Genomic DNA, 19,702 nt, shown 5'->3' with positions numbered 1-19,702 from the left:
GAAATGCTAGGAGTGGTCGCACAAAAAAGGCAAAGTGATCTGAAAAAAGTCCATGCGTGCAGCACTTTTTTGCTAGGTGGCTGAAAGCTGCCACAGATACAATGAACAACTGATAAAAGAAGCTGCCGTTCAGAAAGACGAGGCTGGAGGGTGCCTGACTTCCTGTGAAAAATATCTGGTTTTGGTCACCACAAATACGGATGGAAAGCTCCCTCGCTCTCCTTTAAACATATTCAGTTGTGTCACACTTACAAATGCTGCAACACAACCTCCAGCTGTGGTTTGTACAAATATCAGTATGTAGCCTATGACACATACAATCTTGCCCTTAAGTGTGGTTTGCAGAATTGTTAACTCCTAACATTATATCCTAGCTACTAGGCTGACCATAATGACACCTGAAAAAATAACACCCATTGTAGTAAAGGTGAACTTGTTTCTCACTAAGTTGGTGAAACTGCACGGATCAAATCAATCACTGAAGGTTAATCCAATAAAACCACAAATAACACACTTCTAACACTATTCATTATAGAAATAAGAGAAGAGCATCTTAAGGAGTATGACAAATTGAAGATTCTCCTCTTAGTCTCCTCTCATAGGATCCATCGTCACACAACAGCAGGCACATGACCGCAAGTCAGAGTAAATAAAGCCTACATTCGCTTTAGCACACCAGAAACCATTCAGCCCCAGAGAGGAGATTACAAAACTACTGAGCCGCTCTCTCTTGACTGTGATACTCAGTTTCCCTGGTGACATGAGGCGGTTGTTCATGTTGTCCTTGTAGGTCTTTGGTCATTCAGAGTTTTACTCCCACCGTGTGCGTTTGTTTATTTGTGCGGAGTCCACTTTGGTCCTCAAAAGCATCTATACGCCACTTTGCCTCATTTTACCAGAATGCGTCTCGCTACAGAGGAGAAAATAGAGCTGGGACTGACGGAGCAGGGGACAGTCAATCCTGCATTTGGGGTAAGTGTAGTGTCTTCTTAATTCTCTTAATTGTTTAATTTGGCGTTGTGATACTAACAAAATCCAAGTGTCAAAGACTGAGTGAGAAAAGTGAGATGAATCAAAGTCACATGCAAATCTTTTCAATATTAAAAAATCACAATATGAAAGTAAGTTTTTAAATCATTATTTTTTCTTTACTTGCTTAACAAGAGAAATAGAAATGCGCTTGAAGCTAAATATAAGCCACTGTGGAATGTGAAATTACCAGTGTGCATGAGTTCCACAATCAATGAATCTCATGCTAGTTTCAAAGTGTGTAGCAAGGATCAGTGTTGTGTATTTGAAACGATTCAAAGAGCTCCGAGCTAAACCTACAAATGCTCTTTAATAAAACATCAACCACGACAGACAGACTGAATGAGGCATGCTAAAGTGGGGTCTTGTGGTTTGTGTATGATTGAAAGGTCTGACTGCATGTGGTGTGCAAGTGTACACAGCTGAGCCCAGGGTTGATGTTTTCCATTTTTTTTCTTGCATTCCAATTAAGTGAAGAATTTAGAAAAATGGGAACACCAAACAAACACAGCTTCCACTGCAGGTGGGCGAACACGTCAGTCTGTCAACAAGGCATGGGGCCTCATTCATTATTATTATCCCTGTATTGTACACTACCTGACACTCCTACACAGTGGACCATACAATGAATTCAACGATGTTTAACTAGGATTTATACACTTCAATCGAGTTTTATGACTTTGGAGTCCAGATTAAGTTTTCATAAATCATTTTTTTGACCTCGAGCTATTTCACAAGAACATTTTTAGAATTGTTTTTTGAATCAGTTTGACTCACACAAGATGTTATTCATAAAATACATTTAAAACAAAGTCTAATTATTGAGTTATTTTAGGCTATTTTCAGACAAAAGCACCACAGCTTACAGAGCTATCCAGTAGTAGTTTATGTTTATTTAAGAGCTTCATTTTTTCTATGTTATAACAGTCTGACATGTTAGATAAATGCGGTGATAAGTGAATGGTGTCACTTCAATCTGTGTAGAAGACGAGATGCATGATCCCTTATTCTTATCCCTTATAAAGAGTTTTTGGCAGCATTTGGAGCTAAAAACAACAAACACACATAGCATGTGAGAGACCCCACCTGCTGCTTCTTTCAGCTAATAATAGCAGAAAACTGATTCAAACCATAATAAAATGAAAGCAGATAAGGACACATATTTTTAACAGGGAGACCAAACAATTTCAGCAAGTGGAGCAATCGGAATTTTCTCGGATGCTTAGTGATAGAGTTTACTAAGAGTTCCTATGTGCCTGTTTGGTGATGATGCGCATAGTTACCAGTGCACCCTCCTTGTTTGCGTGCTGTTCACTGCACAGATGCAAGGATTGTTTTTTGTTTGTTGTTTTTTTTTTTTTTTACTGTGAATGAAAATAAGACTTTAATACACAGTGTACCTGGCACACCTTTCTACCAGGTTTCAGGTTATTTAGCTAGAACTCATCAGTGCAAAGCAAAAGAATGGGAAAGTACATGTGTTTTTGGCATTTTTCTTGCCATTCCCACAAGTAAGCTTTTGTTTGTCAGTTCAGCTTTGAGTCCAGGTTGAGTCCATTTAGGGTTTCAGGTATCAGCAGAGGATAGAGGCTAAACTCCAAAAACAAAGGCTGGCTTCACATGAAAAATCTCTTGTTACTTTATGGTGGACTTTAGTGTGCTCTGGATAGCGGAGCACTGTCATGGTACAGTAACTCCGACCCTTGAGCTCCTTACTGGTGGTTGTTTTTCATGTTAGTAATAGTATTAAGTTTTAATGGTCATTCTTGTTTTTTTACTCATTGTTAATGACTGGATGTAAGTGACATTTTTTGTTGCAGACTAAAATGATTACTCGAGCATAGGCAGGGATGGCTAAAAGACCAAACGGAGGACTCAAAACAAATCAAGAAAATATGTCTTTGAGTGTTAGTTTGTAGTTTGTATGAGAGTGTGTAAATTGGTACATACTCAGTAATCTGCTAGTCTCACAAAGGGAGGGTCTCAGAAAGAGTAGCTCCATTTGCTCGACTTGTCTCCTCAGAGAGGTTTTAAGCGTTGCATTGAAGTTGGGAAAGATGTAGAGCATTTTGACCCCAAAAGTTTTTTAGTTTGAATTGAAAAACTCTTAAAATCCAATTCAAAGAAGACAATTTGATGGCACGTTTTTGAGCAAAATACAGGTTTGATGTCCGATATAGAGACACCAGTTTGACTATCAAGGTGAGGCCTAAAAACAAGAAGTCACAGCACCTACACATATAAAATTAATTGTCAAAAATGGTGAGTGGGTGTTGCTGCTTTGTGGCTCTAAGAGCGTCTGAGCACACTTGACCTCCGTGTCAGGTTAGATGCTGGGCTGGCAAGTTGAGCGATGATGAGCGTTCGGATGTGAACTTAGCTGTTTGAGGAGGACTTCCTGACAAACAGTACACTCCATGACTCGGAGAACGAATCTGCATGTTGTAATGTGTGGCTACAGCCTACTAGGACTGGATAACTGGCCACATTACACAGCACACATGTAAATATTAGCTTGGACAGTTCCCCCCTTTTTCCTTAAATCTCTGTTTTAGATATAATGACAAACTGTTTGCTTTGCTAAATCATAATACACAAACACCTCATAGTTAATGAACATCCTTCACATTTACATCCCAACACCACTATGTGTATGAAAGAGAGGGTTGAGGTGGTTACAGCTTTAAAATGTCTCGTTTTTACACTGAACAACGATCTCAGTTTGAATCAACGAGGCATAAAAGTTCTCAGATACTGCCAACAGCAAAGGGAAACTAAAACACGAACAGCGTCATTGAAGCAGTTGAGCTTTCCTCATTATTCTTAACAGTCAATGACTTGAAGAGCCTCTTGAAGATCATCCATGCAGCCAGCAAACTGATTGGTCTTCCCTCTCACAACTTATCTGTCCTCATCGTCACAGCTGTGGCATGGAAGGCACACATCTCAGCACATGATGCTGTGCTCACAATACTCACGATGACCAGCATTAGTGATGATTTACCACACTTTTAGCACATCAGTTTCTATCTGTCTACATATAAGTTTCAGGTACTGGTACTCCACTTAAGAAGTTTTTTTGGACTTTAGTTGTGGGTTGTGGCGACTAGTTTGCTATTTAGAAAATTAACTGTTGAGTTTATTGCACAGTTGAATGTAGCTGCCAAGATATTGATCTGCTTAGAGCAACTAAAAGAGTCTATTGAAAAAGTCAAGAGTGGCCTGAAACATGAATTTACTCTAATAAAATGCAACTAAAACTATCTTTCCATAATGTTGATTAATGTCCTCAGTCATCCAGGTCATGGTAATTCTTCATGCTATATTGCAGGCAACTGGACTTTCAATTTCTTGAAGATGTTTCAGCTCTCATCCAAGAGGCTTCTCCAGTTCAGTTCTATCTTTCCATTACCCAAACGCAGACAAGACTAATGTGAACCCCAGTCACTAGCTATCAAAGTTCACTTTGTCCACTGATCATCCGCCAATTGGCCACCAATGTACATCTTGAGTAGTCAAACACTTAGTTTAAGGTCGGGTAAAGTCACAGCCTTGGTTAAATGTGAATACAGTAAACTGGTCCTGTCTCATTCAGATTTTGGATGACATGCAACAAATGTCTCCAAGTGTAATGAAAACAAGGAAACAGCAATTACGTGGTCAATGTCTTACAACCTTAGGATACTGAGATTACTCCCTCTCTCTGCCACTCAAATAAAATTGAGCTAGATAGATAGATGTCCAATGAATTCACAAAAACAACACTCAAACTCAGTCTGACCCCGTGTTTTACACAAACATAAAGGGGACACTCAAACACTCAAACTCACCATTGTATCACACATCATGTAATAACCATCCAGAATGTCTAGTTAAAAGATAAGTAAGTGATTAAACTTTTGGTGGTAATTTAGGCAAATGTATTCTTTGTATAAGGGGAGTAATAGAGATGGTACTTCCACCATCGGCCATGCAGATCCTTCAGTCTCATGGCGTCCTTTGCTGTGGTTATTGGAGTGCAGGTAGATAACCACTAGATGGAAGCAAATGTCCATGTAATCGCTGAAGCGAATGGCCATGTAATCACTGAGGCAAATGTCTGTGAGCAATACCTGCTGAGAACTTTGTAAAGTGAGAGTAAATCAAAGACAGAGACGCAATGTGATGCAGATGAGTCCACGTTCTCACGGTCCATCCGTCTCTGTCATGTGGCTCTCATGTGAAACGGATGCGATGGCGGGGTGTGCACAACAAGGTGTTTTGTTTGACGGAATGCCAGTTTCAGAGCAGAGGCTGGAGTAGTGGATCAAATTCAATGTGGATTTTATCTTGTCCTGTAATATCTGGGACATCCAGTGAGATGGACATTGTCATAGTCGAGACACTTTGAATTCATACTGGTCTGATGATCTGAGACAGATGCATTTTTATTTATTCGTCTGAGCTTAAAGTACTCACACACTTCAGCAGGCTTAATTTAGAGAATAGTCTTTGTTCTTCGCCATCGTGTCTCCTGTTTCACTGGGAAGATTTCTAAAACTGACATATTTTTTAATTTCACATATACTGCATATATATGTAAATTCCCAATCAAGTATATTGAGACAAAAGTTTGAAAAAGTTATTTATGGCCTCTTGTAAGGGAATTTTGTGGTAGTTTGATTCAATACAGTTCACAGGACAGAAACATAAGTCATTTTCTTTATGTTTATCCAGGGTTCAAATTGAGGATGAGGGGTGTGGCTGTGGTGACCTGACCCAAATGAATTTCTTGTTATGATTTGGGAGAAAATGAGCTGAACTATTGTGCGTTTACACTCATATCTCTGGTGTCATACGAGGAAGAAGACCTATTTTACTGATCGGTTTTCATTGAAATCAAGTTTTACACACATGCTTTAATGTGTGGAGAGACTTCAGATTGAGAGAACTGCCCAGTATGAGGCACTGGAAGCAGTTAGTGGTTCGGTGCCTTGTTCAAGGGCACATTGGCAGTGCTCAGGAGGAACTACAACCCTCCAGTTCCCAAGCCAAATCCCTACAGACTGAGCTGCTGCAGCACAAATATGGCATTTTCGAGGAGCTAGTGTCAGAGCTGCTAGAGGAAAATACTTTCAATTGTAAATTAAAATGTGCACATACAATTTAAGCTTTGATTAGGTTTTTATGATGATGTGCATGTAATTTATTTGTAGATGTGTGTAACAACACCTATATCTTCATATTTGTTTTTCCTTTGAGTTGTCCTTGGAAAAGAGACTTCGGTCCCAGTGGGTCCTCCCAGCTAAAATAAAGGATAAAAAAACGTAAATAAACTGAGACGTAGCTCCCTACAATCTTAAAAAAAAGAGATCAATGGACATATTTGAAAAGTATCCAGAACATGGCTTTTTAAAAGTATATTTATTTATCTTTTTTAGGTGATAACTGCAATTTGTTACACCTTGGAACGTCATCTCGTATGTCTCTACATAATCCCCCACCTTTTCCAGGTTTAAAACACACCCCTGAATACCTCTACTGACTTTCTTACACTTCAAACACATTTTCAAAAGAGTTCGAACAAACCCATTGGGACCCAATTGGTCCCATGTGGACTATGTTAAGAGGGAACTGACCTCTTTGCAGTCCCATCATATAGTGTATGCAGAAAATATGTAATGAAAAATATTTAATCCAAAAAACAGAAGGCAGAAAGTTTATGGTTCCAAACATATTATAATGACGGATGTTTTTACATATCAGGTTAATGTGTTACATGAAGTATATGTAACCACCGAACCAGATATTCTTACACTTGAAACAGCCACATCCTCAAAAGTGTTTGTACAAGCTCACAGGAAATGGATCCGTCCCATGTGGCCTGTTTTTTAATGAGTTGACCTCTTTACATCGGTCTCACATATCAGGTGGCCTTTAAAGATCACACAGTACTAATAATCATTGATACAAGTCACGCTCACATCCGCCATCATCACCTTAGTTTTACCCAAAGAATGCCAAAAAAATCCCATAAAAACCGTGGACAGAACAGGCTGCTTTTCCATCACGGATGACACGCCTCATAAAACATTCACAATTATAACCAAAAATAGTTTTCGAACTATGGAGAGAAATAAGCCTCAGTAGCAGTGACAGAGGTGTTTTCAGTTGGATTCTTTAATAAATGATCACAAATATATCTCACAATCCACTGACAAATGCCACAAAACTTGAACAAATGTCAAGTATTTTACATATTTTGAACTTTAAGTTAATTAATCACGTCTAACATTTGGAGTTGAAATCCCTCTTCTGCATGTTTTTTCAACATACTACAAGGAGTTATTAACTGGTTATGAAACGGTCCCAATTCAACACTGATGCCTCTATTTTGCGGGTTGGATAAGTCCTCAGGATGTGTCTCACAGCCTGAGGAAAGAAGCTGCTCCAGAGTCTGGTTGTACGTCACTTAAACAAAGTTTACTTTCTTTCACCATCGTCATATTACAGCTATTAATCTTACATAACCACAAATAGATGCATTGACTAATCGCCATGAATCCTACAAGCAGTTCTGTTTAAAAAAAAAAAAGAAAAATAGTGTCAGAAATATGTTGCAATTTCCTTTAACTTCTAACCCAAAAAAATGAGTGTGATAGCCAGTTTAAGATCTTTATTACAGGAGGCAGTGGTGCTCACACCGTTTTTGTCCACAGGTGCCGTCGGAATCGACAAAAATTAAAAAACTGTACTCATGCGATACAGTGGATTTGGGAATGTATGTTTAGAGACTCATGTAATATCCTTGGTTCCACACATCAATGTTGTATTAAGGTACTGGTGAAAACAGTGTTGTAAAAAGTAGCCAAAAGTCATACTTGAGTAAAAGTAAAGATATCGTGTTGAAATATTACTTTGGTATAAGTTAAAGGTCCTTTTACCAAAAATACTTAAGTACAAGTCTTAAAGTATCTGATATTGAATGGAAAAAAGTAATTTCCTGGCAATAATGTACTAATGTATAATTATGGAATTTTACATCTAAGTGTCAACTCAATAACATACCACCACAAATTTATGTCACCCTGATGGGAACAGAACCTCTGGTGCTGTTGGCGCCATGTTCCAGACATTTGAACAGAGGTTAAGGTCCAGACCTCAGTAAAATTGTCCTTGCTTGTTAAACCTTAATACAACTTTTGACAAGATTTACTTTTCATACTACACGTATCTGCTGCACAAGGTTGCTTTTGGTTGCTTTATTGATTTCACATCACCCCAACACTCATTACTAGGTGGAAACAGAAATTAAAATTTGCCTTTTTACTTCAGCTTTTTGTCAGGACAGTTGATGTCTCATAGAAGCAGAAGGTACCCTTTGCGTATGAGATGCACCAGGCTGTAACCCTTCTGCGGCAATATGTCCACAAACATGTCAACTGCTCAACCCAACATAGTATACAGTCCCAATAGGGTGCAGGTCAGGGTTGAGTGCTGTGTTACACCAACATGTTCTCACTCCCAACTCGTCAAATACAGGAAGGTTCAGGAAAAGATCATTCTTTGGGTTTAAAAAAAAATACATTTAGTCTCGTAACTCATGTAAATGACATTTAGTAGGTCACCCACGTAGCCAAAGTTACGTCATTTATGCACCAACTTCACTTGGTCACAAACAGGACATTAACTCTGGCCCTTGTAGAGGAAGTCCAGTGTACGACCACCAGAGGATCACTTAAAGAAGTAATGCTAGAGAGGCACCAACAGCGTCAAACTTTGAAGTGCAGGGCCACTGACCAGGCTCATGTTTTGACTTGTGAGAATGGGCTGGGTTACACACAGGACATTCACACAGGAGATTGGGGTTTGCGTTCCATGTGAAACAAAATGTCAACATTTTTTCTAAAACCTAACCAAACTTCTGTTTCCAGCCCAGTCACAAGAATAAAATATCGACAGGTTACATTTCCGCAAACCACCATATGTTCACATTTATGGAAATTTCATCGTGCAACATATTGTCTTTCAAAAAAACACACAACACTTAAAAAGGTCTGGACCACCAGAGCAGTTCGGTTTTAGGCACCTTCATCTAGCATCTTGACAGGCTTTTGAAGTAGGTATGTTGTTCACCCCACCTACCTGTCACGATGGCCCATATCGCCATAACATTAATTCCATTGCGTGTGTTCAGTATTTATGATCATCTACACAAAACTGAACCAACAACTTTAGATTGAAGATGTCTTTCCCAGAACCACCCTTAGTTTCAAGTAAAACCATCAATAAATCCTTGGCTCTATTTGAATCTCTGGCATGTGCAATTCAACAGCGAGTGACTGGTTGAGGCTCTGTTTTCTGGGAATTAGTGTCCAAATAGTCCCGATGGAATTCAACCTAATTTCTAAGAGAATATTGTTTTTTGTTTGATGTTGCTTGGATAAATGACTAATTACTGTCTTCTTCAAAAGGGCAAGGACAGTGATGAACAGCCACAGCTGACAGTTGACGTTGGCGAGCCACACACAGAGGCCCTGGAAGAGACTGTGGACAAAGGTGTGGATTTGGTTTACTCCCTCAATGACAGGCCGCCATGGTACCTCTGCATTCTGCTCGGCTTCCAGGTAAACTAATTTTTTTGGTTATTTGGTCTCCTGTGATAGTAAATGTTGTAGAGGTCCTTTTATTATCCTCCCTAAACTGAACATCACTGCAGGAATCCTTATTTAAAGCTGCTTTATTTGATTTATTCTTAACAAAATGAAGCCAAAACAAACACAACAGACAGAAAAAAAAGCCCAGAGAGATTATTGGTTTATTAAGTTGCTGCAACATCAGCATTCAATTTTAGTCATGTCTCTGTCTATCATTATCGGTAATGAATTCTTACATTGTCACACCCCTTCTGAACAAGCTGGGCGGAGGAGGCGTCTGGTTGCCATGGAGATGAGGGAAACATAAGAAAGTGGGAGCCATGCCTGATGTAGTATTTCTCCAACTTCAAACCTTATTTTATTCACCAGCATTTCAGCATTGATTTTTTTAATCCATTATGAAAGATTTAGCTTTGTTTGTTCCAGGAGAACAGGACTGTTTTTGTTCCCTAAAAGCAATCCAGCAGACTTGTATAAATCTAATCAAGTGGCTCCCAGTGCCAAATGAGGGGTTGAAGCTGACATTTTCTCCTCTCAGCAAAGGGCCAACTCCCTCACAGCAATTATCCACACGTGACTTCATTTATGGGTTTTGAAGTGTCAAGTTATGTGATCATCCATATTCAAATGTCAGCATGTTTAACACTTGGTATACAGAACTTAAAACAGGTTACAGCACTTTAAAGGTTTGATGTTGAAGAGTTTTTAAGCAGCTGTCACTTACATTAAGTCAGTAATCCACAGGGATTTGATGCTGACATTAAACCTGACATGCTCTGATCAAGCAAGAAATTATACTCACAAATCTCATGTCGGAGGGGGAAACTTGTTTGGTTTGGACATCTAGGGTGAGGAAAGGTGTCCTTCACACCACAAAATAGAGATTAAAGAGAATATTTGCAATATACAGGGCAATGTACAGAAAAAAAAGGATATGGATGAAAATAAGTCTTACCCACTGGTGCTTGAGCTTACATAAGGAAATCAGAAGACCACAAGGTCATGAGTTTTGTTTCAGAGCAGAGCAGCCATGACATTTGAATCATGCAGTAAAATTAGTTACAAAGGAGCTCTGCAAAATGGATAAACTCTGAATTGCTGGTCATGATTCTGCAATTTAGATATTTTTTGGGTGTAGTATTTTCAGTTTTCCCCAAAACAAAAAGGATGAGTAAAGAACATACTGTGTTTCAAGTGTTTATTCCTTCCATCTGGGAAAATGAAATGAGGCTGATGACAAACAGCTGAGATGATTAATTAATTCTTCATTTCTTGTTGTTATTTATGTTCATTTCTTTTATGAACACAGGCAGTTATTTGCAGTGAATCTTTTATGTTATTCATTAGCACGCGGTGTGATACAACATCTGGATATATGTAGAGATTAAACAATAGTGGGCTCTGGAACAAGTTTTTTCAGGAGCATCATGGTGTTGATAACTGGAAGATGAGCTTGTGAACATACTTGGTTCTAGTTCAATACACAAGGCTACTAAAAATGGAGAAGAGGAGAGAGGTTAACCATTGGATCCATTATTATTTTACGGCTGCGGCAACCTCTTTTTCCACAGGTCTCATTACTTTTCCACAACCTTTCAAATTTTACATCCCCAGCACCTCTGTTTGTCACCTACTTGTTTTAACTTGAGCACTAACTGTTTCCTGGAAATCAGTGTCATGACTTCCTGGAAAATAACTGTCATTTTTCAGGAAAATAGCCCAAACTCCTGAGGTTCAGGCTCATCTGCTGTTGTTCTTAGTTTTCCATGATTGTAAACCATCTTTAGGGTTTGGACTGAACAAAACAGAACATTATGGAGAAACACTTTACACTATTTGCTGATATTTTGTTGTTCAAAAGCAATCAACAAACAAATCAGGGAGTAATAAATAATTAAAATAAATGTTAGCTGCAGCTTTTTATTTATTGATTTATTCATTCGTTCTTATGAAGAAAAACATGTTATTTATTGCTGATCGGAGCTACCAGCCGCCATCAAGTTAAAAACGTGTCATCGCCATGCCAAAGAGGTTGTGCTTTCCTGTTATCTGATGCTGGTATCAGGTCTTGTCTAAGTTACGGCGCTGTTTTTGTTGAAAAGACGAATAATGACATCCGACTGAAACCTCAGCAGATGACAGCAGTTACAGGGTCACGGTCTACAAACAAAGGTTAGCGCTTGTTAACGTGTGGGAAGGCACTTTTCACTGGCCACTTTGAAAACTGTCTCTCCGAAACAGTAAAAACATACGAGGAAAAGTCAATGAGCTATAAATTCCCAGGAGGTTGACTGACAGACCACGTGTGTCCATGTCACCTGGGTCAACTCAATGCCAAAACAACAGCCTGGACATTTGCCATGGCACAAAGTTTTTTCACAAATGCTGCCCGCTGTATCAAATCAGTAAGTAGCACAGGATATATCTGCAGGATCTGCAGCACGATTTACTCAGCACCTAATCTGAATGTTATTGAGCATGCAACCAGAGTTACCAGGTTGTGTCCTTTCTGTGTTTGATTTATTTTCAACCCTGATTCCTCCAGAAGGCTCGGTAGCTATTTCCTGCATCTGACCACACTTTATAGACTTCTCCCTGGTTTAAAGCATTAATCTGTCAGTTCTTAAGTCTCTTTAGTTTTGACAAACCACAGCAACAAGCTAAAGGGCATGGATTTTTAGCTGCGGTTACATTTTATTTGACTAGTACTGTAGTCCAGATAGAAATGCCCTCTCTCAAGCCTATTTGGGAAAACTTAATTCCATTTAAAAAGGGTGATTCGTAATTTAATCATATCATTTAAGCATAATCCAAAAATGTGCTCTATTCATTTTGGAAACATCGATATACTCTCTGCTAAGGGATTCAAGCACGATGGCTTGGACAGACCGGGATTTGATATGGAAAAATTCTGTGGTGATTTTAATAAAACATGGCCAGCGTTGGTCAATGGCGAGCCATCTTGACAGCGTTGACATTCAGGCCACAGAAAGCTAGACAGTTAGATTATAATACAAGAGTCAGTGTCCTGTTAGCAACTGAGCTAAGCTACACGTGGTTGCTAACTGACCATCTCGTTAGCTTGGAGAGCTTTAATTCCCCTGTTCATTAACTTTATTGAATGAAATAAGAGGGGGATGTACACAGAACATTGAGGAGTAAAGCTTTGGGACTGATTGCAGCTAATGCAGAAGCAGGCTTAGCAGCAGAGTAATGGTGTTTCATTAATTTCAAATGCTCCAATGACAATAACCACAAGTACCTTTGTAGCTATTGTCAACCAGATTGGTAACATTAAGAAGGAAAATAAATTGGTCCATTGTCACAACCACTTAGAGAAGATCAGAAATATTTTTTCAGTGAAAGGTTATGATTAATATTAAGAAATGTTCTTTGGTACGAGGTCACATCTGCCATTATATAACCGTGCTCTGTCTCTGAATCATTCCTCCCTTCATTATTTGTTAGATTTGTGCAAAGTATTACCTCTTGCCACAGTAAGACTTTTTACCACATTGGGGCTGTATGACATACTCAAAATACATGTATGTACAAATACGTCTCTGACCGTTGAAGAGTACCAGCAACTGGACCTTCCTGATGTCAGACCTTTGGCTAGGTTTGGTTCCAAAACTACTAGTTTAGGTTTAGAAAAGATCATAGTTTGGGTTAGAATTGGTACATAAGTTAACTTCTTTATTTCATATGGTGTTTAATGCTGCTGGACTGTGGATTTCTTTGTGAAGGACTCAGGACTTCAGAACACTGAAGTAGCAAAGAGTCCCTTTCAAGGAGTCGATATTGATTTTTAGTTTCATAAACAACTGTCTCCTGGGTGGAATTCAGGGTGTTCTTTGACCCATCCATCCACCCTAACCTCCTCTAGTCTCTGTACTGCATCACCTGACCTCCTCCTTTGCTCCCAGCATACTAACTCTGGCCACGAGAAGTAGCCGCCCAACAAAAAGCATAAATATGGGTCAGAATAAGCTGCTTGAACAGATAACCTACAGGTCTAAGGTCATTTAGAGGATTGGCTGTCAAAACAAGGTGAGAAATAATATATATAATGTGACATGGCTTATGTCAATTTAAGACAAATATTCACTTCAGATGGCATGAGGCTTTACGTGTCTTGTTCCAGAGGGAATCTCCCCCTCAGTTTCTACGGCCATTAAACTGACCATAACCATCTTCTTCTGACTTACTGGAGTTGCAAGTTCAAGAATACCCCCATAAATCATGTGAGGGCCTATCAACATCTGCCTTCCATTTCTCTTTTTTCTTTTAGTCAACATTCTTTAAAATCAGTGCTAATCCCCATCACCCCCAACCCGTCAACACACACATGCACACACATGGGTGGTGCGTGCAGGACAGTTAAACCTTGCATTTGAGCATTATAAGGTCAAGATGTTCAAGAATATCTTACATAATCCCCTTATTACAAAGTGGTGTTAGCAGATTTATAATCTAATAAATACAAATATAAATGCTAAATACTGCAATCCCCAAATCTGCCTGTATCAAAAACATGTGATGCAGTAATGACTTGTCTTTTGTGCAGAATAACACAGTTCTGATGCCATGAATCATAAAAAAGGCAAAATAAAACAATAATAATCATGCTACAATAAAAAAAATTAAAAAATGAGATTTAATAAATGTATTGTTTTTTTGGCTTTTGGTTTTTTTCCAGGATCTGGTTTCTGTTGTGGTGATAGGGGTGCTGTCTTAAAGGGAATGACTTACAAACTGTTTGGCTGTTCAGGCTGGAGGACACTCTTGGAGAACGAGCAAGAGTGTGTTTATATTTATGTCGACACATAATTCAGATCATGCACAAATTTGAGACCACACACACCCTATCAGCTAATATGATCAGGCATGATCTGATGTGCCAAGTTTTATGACAGATGCCGAAGCCTTTCCTCCTAATCTGAACTACAAACAGTTGGTACGGGGGCGTTCTGGGTACTTAGATTCGGCAACATTCCCACTTTGATTCTGGCTTGGAACTTTTGTTGCATGTCATCCTCCCATGTTTCTTCCTTATCCCTTCTGTCACTGTCACTAAAGATTAAAATGTGAACAAAATATTCGTAAATAGCTGATTTTTTTTTTTTTAAAAACACCTGGTTTTCTACATTGAAGAAATTCTGTACCAAAGTTTCATGTTCTGACCTCAATACAATTCTATCTAGTATTATTTGAGGGGAAAACTATCATGCTGGATTGTTCAAAACAGGAAGGCTGGAACAACTTTTCTTGTATTGTGTTGTCATGTTGATGTCTGTATTTCATGAAAAAAAGAAAAATATATCTTGAGACACAAATTTCTCCATGTACATATCAAAATGAAGAACAGCTTATTTCAGAGGAAAACATGAAGTCAAGATTATATTAATGTGAAGGAAAACATTTCATTTACCCATTCAAAGAGTGATAAAATGTGTCCACTTTCGTCTGCCTCCACAGCATTACATCCTCGCGTTCGGCGGCATCATCGCAATCCCGCTGATCCTGGCCGAGCCCCTCTGCATAAAGGACAACAACGTGGCCAAAAGCCAGCTCATCTCCACCATATTCTTCGTGTCGGGGTTATGTACGCTGCTGCAGACAGCTGTCGGTACCAGGTAACACCCCCTCCTTCTGTCACCAGTGAACCAGGAAGTGCTGGGCCACACAGAGATATTGATGGAGTACTTAAAAGTTGTCAAATCTTATATGTGTGAAAAACGTCCTGCTAGTGTGTGAACTTCTGAGGTTCTCTAACCTCGCTGTGGAGTGGTATTCATTGGTGTGTGCATGTGTGTGTGTGTGTGTGTTCACGTTTTAAGAATCAGTCAGGTTGAAGATTTACATCAGGTACAAACTGAGGGAATGCCCCATTTAAGCATGTTCACAAGATGGGGGAAACTCTCGCATATTTCCTCTCTCACACACATTTGCCCTGGTTGTGTTAACACCCTCTGATGATGACAAGGAAGTTTGAAATCTTGATCTATTTTAAATTAACTCACAGTGTACCTCTGTCCTTCAACACCTCTTGCAGTGGTCCTGCAGCAATTTACAAGCTCATGCAGAGACCCAGTGGTTCTTCAAACTGTCAGTCAGTCCATCTCTGGGCCCAACATGACCCAGTGGAAATTAGTTTTACCCTTCACGATCGGTTCTGAATTAGTTGACTCAGCTTAATTTGTGGCTTTCCTTTTATAATAGAGATGTGACATTCTGGGAGCTGTTTGGCAGTTTGAGAAGAAAATCCTTCTGAAACTAATGCATTAATCTTTATGCTTCACCACGGAGCGGCTGCCTCCCACGCACACACCACAGAACAATACAGTGAAGGGCTTCACACACACATTCCTGCCCCTTCAGCGCTGCTGTAAGACTGAGCAAATAGCTAATTCTTTTGTTTGAGTTCTCCACCCACACAGCTTGGCAAAGCTTAAAGGGACAAAAGTGGGATCCCGGCAAAGATTTTGACATTGAATAATAAGGACGTTAATCTTTATTTTTATTGGACTTTTCGAACTGTGAAATGAAGGGCTTTGTGAAACAAGAGGATATAAGAAGAACTAGAATTACAGCCTCGTGGTTTTATGCCTCTGTGCACCAGTCAGGCTGCTGTTCCTGAGCTATGGCATTGTATCATGGCCAGAACATTTTTTGCAGAATACGCTAAAGTTAACCTTTGAACCTTTGGATAGAGAATATCATCACTCCATCATTTCATCCTTTGCAACCTTTTTTTGTAAGATTTTGTTGTAATTATCAGGTGAATTTTTGAGTAATGGCCAAAAATGTGTTTTGTGAGGTCACAGTGACCTTTGACCATCAAATTCTAATCAGTTCAGCCTTGAGTCCAAGTTGACTTTTGTGCAAAATAGTCTCCCTCAAGATGTTCCTGCGATATGGTGCTCACGAGAATGGCACGCCGTGAGGTCAGTGACCTCGACCCACAGGCACCAGACCAAAAGGTGGAGGTGACCAAGGCAACAACATTTTGTCAACATAGAACCAAGATAAATTCAGACGGCCAGCTCAAATCGTTTTATGGCAAATCCAGATTGTATCCAGATACATTTTTGGATGTCTTGAAAGCAAAAAGTATATTTTTTGCAAATCTAATCCAAACCACCACGCTGAAATGAATTTTACATCATTACCACAGCAACCCATTCAGATAGGTTGGTGATGCCTGGACACAAAAAAATTCACCTACAGAAAACAGCGTGGACACCACGTCTGTCAGATCGGATACTATAAACAAATCTGATTTGCCTGCAGTCTGAATGTAGCCTTAATCTCTGTATGATGTTGGTCTATAACTGTTTGGTACAATTTCATAATTAAACAGTTGTACACTGTGTTACATCATGAGGTGAACATTTGTTTGTTTGAACAGCTTGTTTGAACAATCAGTGTAATTCTTCGAGCTTCTGTATCTCAATGCTAACTTCCTTGTTGAATTTGCTGAAAAAAACAAAAAACAAACACTATTTGTCTATTGTTTTGCCTCCTGGCTGGACAAAAGCAACCTGCTCATTAAAATCCTCAGCGATCCCTTGAGGCTCATTTTGAGTAGATCCAGGTCATCCTCATCTGACATCATTTGCTCCTGTGAACTCTTACCTAATCTGACCTTTAATCCCATCACTGACTTGCAGGTTACCAATCCTCCAGGGTGGGACCTTCAGTTTCATCACTCCGACTCTGGCCATTCTCGCTCTGCCAAAGTGGCAATGTCCGGCCCCGAATGCACCCGTGATGCTGTCCATGCAGCTTCAAAATGGCACCAGTCCGCTACAGGTGGAAAATTCTGATGAAGTCTGGATGTCACGAATGCGTGAGGTATGTAAAGTATTCAGCCAGAAGATGATTCTCAGTACCTTATATACTGTACCAATTGGTTTCCCTACAATCTCTATAGGGAATCCAATTGGTCACCTTAGCAGCGGTGATGGATTTAAGGGGAACGATGAAGACCTGTATCATTCTGTCACACCTTAATGTCTGTATGCTGATAGAGATATAACATTCATAACATTCTGCTTATCTCTCTCTATGTGTGCATCCAGAAAGCTCACACAAAATTGTATGTCTTGGTTCACGTCCAGTGGCCAACCCAAAGCATCAGCATTTGATTTGAGACTCAATAATCAAGTATCTTTCTCTGCAGTTGTCTGCTTTAAGAGATTGGGTATGGGTCAGGAATAATCAATAATTGAAATGGAAAATTGTGTTTAATGTTAAAATTTGGTGTAAAACTCAGAGATGCAAGGGTTGCTTTTAAAAACTTCAAAATAAAAGTAACAAAGGACCTATAAAGTTTTAATATGCAGAAATGCGTGCTTAAAACTCCTACACACTTTTCTCTTCTCTGCAATCAGAGAAATTTAACAACAGCATTCCAACATGCACAAAATAAAATCTGTTTGACAAGAATCACAAACCCATCTGACGTAGTGGATTCATGATGGTTAAACATGTTTTCCTCACATTTTTTCTCATACATTTTTTCCTCCTCATCAATGTGATGTTCAGTTGAGCATAAATAAATGGCTTATGTGTCTCAGTTGTGTCCCGCTTCACTTGTCATCCACAGATCCAGGGAGCCATCCTTGTGTCCTCTCTGCTCCAGATTTTCCTGGGCTTTTCTGGCCTGGTGGGCCTCGTGCTGAAATACATCGGCCCGCTGGCTATCGCTCCCACCATCAACCTCATCGGCCTGTCTCTGTTCATTGAAGCTGGGAAGAAGTGTGGAGGTCACTGGGGAATAGCTGCTCTGTAAGTAGATGGTGTTTTATGGTGTGTATACTATTAAAATATCTACATTAATGATAAATTCTGTGATATAAAGAAATTTGATTTAATAAATTAAACATTTAGCTTTTAACAAATAGAGGGCCAGTCTGACACTGACCTTCCATTACATTTGTTATATACACCTGTGTAAGTGATCCTGAATTTGCCTTGAGCTTAAAGGAACAATTCACTCAAAAATGACAATTCAGTCAACATTTACTCACCCCAATGCAGATGGAAAGTCAGGTGAAGTTTCACAGTCCATTTTTTTTTTATGTTTTAAAAAAAAAGTCCAGATCTACTTCAGTAGTGTCGGAGAATGCTGTAACGCTATTTTGCTGCGAAGCTCCAAAATGATTTGACTGATTTTTCATTTTGGGGTGAACTTATCCTTTAAAATGATTAAAGGATGTCAATAGTTGTTTTTCCTGATCATACTTATCATGTTTTGGAAATGGACTGCTTCATTTCCCCCGCACTGTGTCTTCTGTCAGACTGGCAGAGGCTCAGTATCTGTTGTCTGCTGGATGAGTTGAATTACAGCCACAAGATGTTTGTGTCTCAGCTCCAGTAAGCTGCTGGCTATCCTGAACAGAGACTGCTGGGGAGGAGCAGGGCATTGAGGCTAAGAAGGATATGACTGATTACCATCCATATATGGCACCGGGAGGTGGATGTGCTGAGCCTTTTAAAACCCACAAGGATCACTCTATGTAATGACTTTAGTCTGCATTATCTAGAGATGGCGGCGGTAAATGAAGACAGATTTCATGGGGTTGGGGCAAAGGTAAATGGGAGGAGAGGTCATGTGGAACAGAGAGTTGCAGTAGTTGTGGAGATTAGGTGGATTTAAATAGTGGACGTGACTGCTTTGGTCAAGAGACAAAGAGGGTGGAAAACATTCATTCAAGACTGAATGAATGATCATGCAATTAGATTTTGTTGGAGTCCGTCAACAGGATGGATGGAATGTATAGGACTTCCTTTTCTGGCTTTATGTTGACCTTGTGTTCCTATATCTTATTTATATCTTACAAAGTATCCACAATAATCTTATTAAATCAATCAAGTTTTGTAATTTTATCATTACTCTTAATCTCATTAAGCTGTAGGAGATATGTGCAGTACAGTGCTCACACACAGTACTTTGTCCACAATAGGGTTCAACATGACCACAAGCTACAGCCTTCAAAATGACTGTAGACTTAATGTTGGCACGAACGCTT

General features: G+C 39.4%; 1 protein-coding gene across 1 annotated transcript in view; it reads left to right on the top strand.

Moving 5' to 3' along the window:
- Nucleotides 1–713: 713 nt before the first annotated feature.
- Nucleotides 714–19,702, top strand: part of LOC311263444 (solute carrier family 23 member 2) — a 36,722-nt gene continuing 17,733 nt past the window's right edge. Inside the window, exons 1-5 of the mRNA XM_084363513.1 lie at nt 714–972; nt 9,483–9,635; nt 15,144–15,301; nt 17,339–17,522; nt 18,277–18,458. Of these exons, the coding sequence (XP_084219639.1) occupies nt 901–972; nt 9,483–9,635; nt 15,144–15,301; nt 17,339–17,522; nt 18,277–18,458 (749 nt within the window). The 5' untranslated portion in view covers nt 714–900. The remainder of the gene's footprint in view (nt 973–9,482; nt 9,636–15,143; nt 15,302–17,338; nt 17,523–18,276; nt 18,459–19,702) is intronic.

This window comes from Pagrus pagrus, assembly GCF_965226575.1.
Source record: "Pagrus pagrus genome assembly, chromosome: 10".
In the NCBI taxonomy this organism is placed as follows: Eukaryota; Metazoa; Chordata; class Actinopteri; order Spariformes; family Sparidae; genus Pagrus; species Pagrus pagrus.
The sequence above is the reverse complement of the archived record's forward strand: the minus strand, read 5'-3'. Positions and strand labels throughout refer to the sequence as shown.